Source organism: Cricetulus griseus, chromosome 7, assembly GCF_003668045.3.
Source record: "Cricetulus griseus strain 17A/GY chromosome 7, alternate assembly CriGri-PICRH-1.0, whole genome shotgun sequence".
In the NCBI taxonomy this organism is placed as follows: domain Eukaryota; kingdom Metazoa; phylum Chordata; class Mammalia; order Rodentia; family Cricetidae; genus Cricetulus; species Cricetulus griseus.
The window spans coordinates 82,802,697-82,810,887 of NC_048600.1; the positions used below are offsets into that span (position 1 = coordinate 82,802,697).

Here is an 8,191-nt window from a genome sequence, read left to right on the forward strand (position 1 = left end):
ATCCGAACCTGAGAATTCATTTTTTTCACCCAAGAAATTTTGGGTTTTCAACCAAAGACCCTTTCTCCTGAGTTATGGGGACATGAGCACACACAGACCTCACCTTGTTATGGAACACTCTTGATTGTGTTCAGAACATGGCTGCAAATGGTCCGGACAGTGGCCAGTTCCTGTTTCCCCAACTTTTGTCAACCAGGAGCCTCTTTTTCTTTCCAAGGAGGCTCAGCTCTAATTGATGTGATTGAAAACCCTCTAGAGGGTTCTTTTGGGGCCCTTCAGAGTGATGTCGACATTTTCTGGACTGTCGACAGCCTGATTGCTGAGAATGGCCTTCGTTCTCAAAGTACATGTGGCAAAGATTAATGTAGTTTTTTTTTTTTTTTCAAAATGCTCAACATCTTCTAACTTATGAGACCAGTATAACACGATGCCACAAAGACTAAAATATTGAAAAAGAATATTCTAAGTATAGACTAATATTCCTTGTGAAAATACATGGAAGTTTCCTTAACATATTAGAGCATCAAATCTCACAATAAAGTTAACTCATGCCGGGCAGTGGTGGCACATGCCTTTAGTCCCAGCACTCCTAAGGCAGAGGCAGGAGGATCTCTGTGAGTTCAAGGCCAGCCTGTTCTACAAAACAAATGTCAGGACTGTTCATAGAGAAATCCTGTCTCAAAAAAAAAAAAAAAAAAAAAAAAAAAAAAAAAAGAAAGAAAAGAGAAAAAAAAAGAGAGAACATGGTATATGTATACAATGGAATATTGGCCTCTAAAGTTTTGTTTTGACTGGTTTTTTTGTTTTTCAAGACAGGGTTTCTCGAGCTGTCCTAGAACTTGCTTCGTGTAGGCCAAGCCAGCCTCAGCCTGGAATGCACAGTGTTTTCCAACTCACAGCCTCTGCCTCTCAAGTGTTGGAATTAAAGGCATGTGCCACCACTGCCCTACCTATTTAATTTTTTTGGGGGGTGGGGGTTCGAGACAAGGTTTCTCTGTGGCTTTGGAGGCTGTCCTGGAACTAGCTCTTGTAGACCAGGCTGGTCTCAAACTCACAGAGATCTGCCTGCCTCTGCCTCCCCAGTGCTGGGACTAAAGGTGTGCACCATCACCACCAGGCCCTATTTTAAATTTTTAATGTTCATTTTACATGTATGGATGTTTTGCCTGTATGCATGTCTGTGTACCATGTATGCCTGGTGGCCTCAAAGGACAGGAGATGGCACTGGATCCCATGGAACAGTTACATGACTATGAGCCACCATGTGGGTACTGGAAGTCAAACTCAGGTCCTCTGGAAGAGCAGCTGGTATTCTTAGCTGCTGAGCCATCTCTCCAGCCCCTTATCCATCCTTTAAAAATCCCAGCACTTGGGAGCAAAGGCAGGTGGATCTCTGTGAGTTCAAGGCCAGCCTGGTCTACATAGAAAACTCAAGATCAGCCTGGTCTACATAGAGAACTCAAGGACAGCCAAGATAAAGGGACCCTGTCTCAGGAAAAGAAAAAAAAAAAAAAAGAGGAGAAGGAACTGAACTCAAGTCATCAGGCTTGTTGGCAAGCACTTTTACCCACTAAACCATCTCAATGGGCCCAAAAGTTTAGCTTTTTATCAGCAAGAAAGAATAAATTAGGATATCAGCACAGTTATAGTACATAACTAATACTGGCGCTCTCTCTCTCTCTCTCTCTCTCTCTCTCTGTCTCTCTCTCTCTCTCTCTCTCTGTGTGTGTGTGTGTGTGTGTGTGTGTGTGTGTGTGTGTGTGTGTGCTGGCCTTGAACTTGGGAATCCTCCTGCCTCAGCCTATGGAATTGCTAGGACCTCAGGTGGTGCACCCACATCCGACTCAATGTATCATATTTTGAAAGAAATCTGAAGTGTAGATGTAGATTTTAGGTGATCTTCCCACATTGAGCCATTCCATATTATATACATGCTTCAAAACATCATGACATATGATACTATCTGATACATGTATACATAAGTTTGATTTGTCAATTGAAAAATAACATCCATTTTTTAAAAAGAACTATTTAATTGAAGTGCTTCCAGGTCCCTGTCCTTTAGACTATATGTAAAATCATGTTTATTCTTACAAGGCGGGGCTGGAGAGAAGGCTCAGCTGTTAGGAGCACTGACTGTTCTTCCAGAGGATCCAGGTTCAATTCCCAGCAGCCACATGACAGCTCACAACTGTAACTCCAGTTCCAGGGGATCTGACACCTCACACCAATGCACATGCAACAACACTTTTACAAATTAAAAGAAATAAAGAATGGTGTCCTTTGTACTGTGTTGTCTGGCTAGCCCTATAGATATTTGCTTGTGATCCCTATAAAAGCTGCAGTTGCTTTCTCTGGTCAGATACATGTGTAGTCCGGTTTGTTATATTTTATTTTTGTTTTTGAGGCCATAGTCTGACTATGGAGCTCAGGCTAGCCATCCTCTTGCCTCAGCCTCCTGGGGTTATAGGCATGAGTATACTTATGCCTACGCCAAGCCTGGCTGTTTACTTTTGTTTTTCTGTTTTCAGTGCTATTGCATCAAACTCAAATTCATATGAATGCCAGGGTCAGCACGGAGTCCCTCCCACCTATATGTACAGGCATGCTATGGTAAGAGGCTGGGAAGGTAGGTTTAGGGACCCAAGAGTGTCAGAAAGTTCATAGGCAGGAAGAACTAGGAAGCAAGCGAACTTTGTTTATCTCCCTTCTCCCTCCTCTTGCAGTTCTTCTCAACAACTAACTACAAGACATGAAGAAGAGATGGACAATTTATTTCACATCACCTGAGCCACAGACAAGGCCGAGTTCAGGGAGAGGAAACCAAAGCTGTTCCCTCAAATCCTCCTGTGCTCATCCTTCCTCACGATGAGGACAGACCTAGCCAAGGGAGGCTGGGTAGGGTCCTAAGAAATAATTGGTCAAACTTGCTGGCTTTTGGTTATCCTCCTGATCATCATCATCAGGATCGGGGATGTGCTTCAGGTTGCTGGAGGACTGTTCCGGGCTGCTCATCAGAGTCTCTTGCATCAGAGACCCTTCCCTTTCTGTAATGCTGCTGGAAGGATTGTTGATGGAAGAGGAGCTGCTCATCATCAGGCTCCAGAAGTTTTTATGGTTGAGGTAGCAAAGGACCCCTGGGGTGGGGAAGCAGAGAGCCGCATGGAAGGTGACAGGTGAGGCGAGCCAAAGGGAAGGTTAAGTCCCTATGGACTCTTGGGTGGGCGAGGGAGTTGCCTGTCCCTTCCCTCCACACATCCTCTGTCCTGACCCACCCAAGTCCCTTCTTCCTTCCCTAGGGCCCTCCTAACCACTCACCACACGTGAAATACAGGACGAGCACCAGCCAACCAATGAAATAGCTCCACCCGATGGGGACCGATATGTTCTTCTTCAGCTCGTAGATCCAGAGGTTAACCGGGAACAACAGGAGGGTGAGGAAAATGAAGGTGACTGGGAGGCAGGAGTGGAGAGATCTTATTCTCACCTAGGAATCGCACGTGAGTTCTGCCTCATCTCCCGAGCTACAGCCGCCAACCGCTCACACTGAGTCCTCGGCCAGGAAGGCTCGAGAAAGTCAACCCTCCTGTCTACAGGATTCCGGAAATAGTGTATCTCTGCTCTCATTTCTCCCCTCCCAGCGCCCCGAACTCTCGCTCCACCCCCAGAGAAGAGGGAGACATGCCCAGGAAGATGTGGGTTAGGGAATTAAGGACCTTTTTCAGAGCTGGGGGGCACCTTCACAGAAGCTCAGGATGATCCCAATCAAGCCAAAGAAAGGCATTCTCTGCAGGCGGGGCAGGTACGGCAGGTGCAGCCAGGCGGTGAGGGCAAAGCCCAGCCCCAAGGCCAGGGTGAAACTTACATTAGCCACCCCCAAAAATGGATGGTTTGTCCACAGCTTAAAACTGTCTGGGGGAAATGACAAAATAGGAACTCAGGATTCACAAACATGAGATACGATCAAATGAACAAATATGAGGGAAATACTCAGGTCGTTCAGAACCAAAGAAACGCAGAGTTAAAAACCATTAAACCTGGTGGTGCATGCCTTAATCGCAGCACCTGGGAGGCAGGGGCAGAGGCAGAGACAGGTAGCTCACCCCTATGAGCTCAGCAATGGCAATGGGAAGGCTGAACTTTGAAGCTAGCTTGAACTACATGGTGAGTTACTGGCCTGGCTGGACTACAGTAGCCAGGTGTGGTGGTTCACACCTTTAATCCCAGCACTAGAGAGGCAGAGGTGGTCCGGTCTCTGTGAGGTCAGCCTAGTCTACATAGTGAGTTCCAGCACAGCTAGAGCTACACAGTGAGACCCTGTTTCAAAAAATAAAATAAAAGATAAACATAAAAAATTTAAAAAGCCAGGCATGGTGGCACACATCTTTAATCCTAGCATTGCAGAGGCAGAGGCAGGCAGATCTCTGTAAATTCAAGGCCAGCATATATATATATATATATATATATATATATATATATATATATACATCCAGAACAGCCAGGGCTATAGAGAAGCACTATCTCAACAAAACAAGACAATAACAAAAATCAGTAAGAGAAAATAGAAAGAAGGAAAAATCAAAACACAAATAAATTCTCAAAAGAAAAAAATATGCAATTGTCAATGGATTTACAATAGCTTTCATGGCTCTCCTTTTTCAAAAGAAATCTTGCAAATGCATTTATAATTTTAGACCCTGAAGCCTGGAATGAGTGGTAACTGGCCAGTTCCTGAGGTTGGCTTCAAAATCTCTTCCCTATTGCCCTAACGTGAAGTGGTTTGGCTCCTTTTGGATGAGTCTAATTTCATTAACGACCCTGGCATCATGGGCCACGCCTTTTACGTTGCTCCTTTCCTGGCATGACTGCATGGCTTTCAAACCCTTTACTGTGTTTTTGTTTTGTTTTGTTTTTATGAGGCAGGGTTTCTCTATGTGGCTTTGGAGCCTGTCCTGGAACTGGCTCTGCAGACTAGGCTGGCCTGGAACTTACAGAGCTCCACCTGCCTCTGCCTCCTGAGTGCTGGGATTAAAGGCATGTGCCACCACCACCTTGCTTTAATTTGGTTTTTGTTTGTTTGTTTTGTTTTTTACTTCCAAGTCTCACTACAGTCTGGCTAAAAGGAGACAGATTCTTCCCACAAACCATTTCCAAAGGCTTCCTTCCTTCCACGGGATCAGATGTGGTTACAGGAAGGACCTCCTCACTTCTGTGACCAGTTTTCTGTATTAGTTTCCTGTTCATCTTTGTGACTAAACACCTAACAGAAACAATTTAAAGTGATAACGGTTTATTTTGGTTCTTGGCTTCAGGGTTTAGTCCATGGTCATTTGGCTCCAGATAATTGGGCCATCATGGTGGCAGGAGTGTGTGTCATACTCTGTGCAAAGCATATTCTTCACTTATTAGAAGACAGAAAGTGCCAGGTGTAGTGGCCCATACCCTTAATCCCAGCACTGGGGAGGCAGAGGCAGGATGATCTCTTTGAGTTCAAGGCCAGCTTGGTCTACAAAGCAAGTTCCAGGACAGCCAGAGCTACACAGAGAAATCTTGTCTCCAAAAACCAAAACCAGCCGGGCGTTGGTGGCACACGCCTTTAATCCCAGCACTCGGGAGGCGGAGGCAGGCGGATTTCTGTGACTTCGAGGCCAGCCTGGTCTCCAGAGCGAGTGCTAGGATAGGCTCCAAAGCTACACAGAGAAACCCTGTCTCGAAAAAAAAAAAAAAAACACCCAAAAACAAAACAAAGAAGTAATGAGTGCATATGTCAAGTGTTGCTGCTCATGCCTATAAAACCAGCTTTCAAGAGGCTGAAGATGGCTGCCAGGTCAAAGTCCGCCTGGCTACATAATGACTCCTAGGATAGCCTGGACTACTGAGTGAGGCCCTGGGAATGTGACTCAGTGTTGGTACTTAGCACGCATAGGGAACTAGGTTCCACTCACATCACCACAGAAAGAAAGTGCACCACAGAGCAAGGTACACATAATTCTACATCTGCCTTTATGAAGTTTATGCTTTCGTTTGTAGGTGGGAAGCACTCAGATATTGCCATTTCATGTGGTATGACCCTAAACTCCAATCTTCCCATCTACAAAATAAGGTCAATTATCCCCTTCTCTTGTGGACAATTTGGTTGGACAAATAGCATGCCATTGATGATTTTTTTCCCATATTTGTCCTTAAAAAGATATAATTGCTATATACCTGCTTTTTGCTTATGTGAAGGAGAATGAACAGATGGAAATGCACATCCATAACTGTACATTTCTGAAGTGGTGAGGGGACAGCACAAAATAAATGAGTCAGAAATTAAGCGGCTGTGAGAATTCAGGAAAGGAAACCACACAATAAAGGGCAGTGCAGAGCTGACACAAGGAGCACAACAGGCCAGGAAAGGGGCACGAGCCGGGGAACGGTTGCAAGAGAACATTCCGGGGTCATCTTAGGGCTCTGAGTATGCAAACCTAGGAGACAGCACCTCCCTGATGAAGGGGATGTTATGTGGGAATGATCCGGACAGCTCTCAACATTCTGTGTAGCCCTAGCTGTCCTGGAACTTGCTCTGTAGACCAGGCTGGCCTCGAACTCACAGAGGCCCACCTGCCTCTGTCTCTGACTGCTGGGATTAAAGCTGTGCACCATCACTGCCTGGCTCCTATTGACATTCCTCAAGCAAAATCCTTCAGGCTTTACCTAAAGAGGCAACATCTACTCGGTCAGGTGAGTTGATTTGGCCAAACCAAAGGAAGAAAATGATCCTCAGAGGTCGCCATGCCAGCAGAGCCCTCTTTCTCAAGTCAAATGAAGGTGGCCGACAGGAGGGAATAGGACTGTGGGGGCCACCACAGAGGTGGAGGCAGGCTGGAGACCTGGCATGGGATGAGGGGACTCACCTTTCTCACTGTCTGAGCTGGAGCAGCTTCTAGATATGCACGTGTACAGGAATCCTGTGGACATTTTATGTATCGAGGTGTAGACTCTATTGGTGACATTTTTGGAGTAGCGCTGATGGAAACGACTCTTCGAGGGGTACAGCCATTTCTTGGAGAAGACCATGACCAGAAGAAGGAGGAGGCCCACCAGGCTGAATTCTGAGGCCACTAACTGGGATAACCAGCGGGAGCTGTGTGTGATTCTCCACTGAAAGGGCAATAGGGAATTGCGGCGTTGCTCCGTGAGTGACCGCCTGTTCCTGCCAGGAGAAGGGACAGAGTCCTGTATGAGTTCTCTGTGCTCTGCCCAGGCTACCCCTCCTCCACCTCCCCTCTCCGCCTCCCTGTCCTTCCTAGGCCTCTGATCCTGTGTGTCTGTCTTCCACCCCCACCTGCTTCCCTTCCCACACTCACCTGCTTCTTTTCTCGATTTCTTCCTCAGTCAGATCAGTTTCCATCACAGGCCTAGCTCTGAGGAAGAATGGGGGACCTTCTTCTCAGGCTCCTGAGCTCCAGATCCGAGAAGGCCTCACCCCATTCCGCTGAGCAGGCCCTAACTGCCATGGAATATTGCTGGGGAGCAGTGAGATGGGGGATGGGCTCTGGATTCAGCCCCAACCCTTTCTCAAAATTCTATTCCTCTGGCTCCTCTAACTGTGGGCCAGACGCCGCCTCTCTCCTAGCTGCTGCTTCCCTTTACCCAAGGTGACGATCTCTGAGACAGCCCACTTCTCTTCTCTAATCCCAAATGCTCACTGACAGGGATGGCGAGGGAGAAAGACATGCTTTTAGGAAAAGGCCTGAATACCTTCCTTCTTTATCTTAGGACGCCGATTCCAAACATGCATGAACCTTCCCACTTTCCCAGCTTCTTCCCTTTCTCTGTCTCACCTCTCTACTCAGTTCCAGTCAACAATGGTCAGCCCCTCCCCCTCTCTCTTGAGCTGGCCTGGAACTCACCATAGAGTCCAGGTGACAAAATGACAAAAGACATAAAATGAGAAAGACATTTATAGGTATGGTGGAGGAGAGAGTTTCTTGTAGATGAAAGGGGGAGTATAGGCAGAGACAGGGACCTCCGGGAGAATCCACAGTGGACGTATTCCTGAGCCATGTGAAGAGATGGGCAGGGAGAGGGGAGAATCGAGGTCGGCAGTCAGGAGGCCCAGAAGACAAGGGGGTAACCAAAATGGTTGAGCTATATAGAGAAAGGCATTGGGGAGGAAGAGCAGCCCAGAGGGCTGGAGAAGTTCAGG

General features: G+C 46.8%; 1 protein-coding gene across 1 annotated transcript; it reads right to left on the reverse strand.

Moving 5' to 3' along the window:
* Positions 1 to 2,796: 2,796 nt before the first annotated feature.
* Odf4 (outer dense fiber of sperm tails 4) lies at positions 2,797 to 7,393 on the reverse strand. Its single transcript, XM_027427080.2, has 5 exons — positions 7,350 to 7,393; positions 6,897 to 7,195; positions 3,739 to 3,912; positions 3,319 to 3,453; positions 2,797 to 3,137 (listed from the first exon to the last, which is right to left on the reverse strand). The coding sequence occupies exons 1-5, from the start codon at positions 7,391 to 7,393 to the stop codon at positions 2,881 to 2,883; spliced, it is 909 nt and encodes a 302-aa protein (XP_027282881.1). The 3' UTR covers positions 2,797 to 2,880.
* Positions 7,394 to 8,191: the final 798 nt, after the last annotated feature.

Excerpts from the sequence above, each read along its gene's own strand:
- Odf4 (XM_027427080.2), bottom strand. The coding sequence starts at position 7,393 with ATGGAAACTGATCTGACTGAGGAAGAAATCGAGAAAAGAAGCAG. Across the intron at positions 7,196-7,349 it reads GAAATCGAGAAAAGAAGCAG|GAACAGGCGGTCACTCACGG; the intron begins GTGAGTGTGGGA and ends TTCTCCTGGCAG. Across the intron at positions 3,138-3,318 it reads CGTCCTGTATTTCACGTGTG|GGGTCCTTTGCTACCTCAAC; the intron begins GTGAGTGGTTAG and ends TCCCCACCCCAG.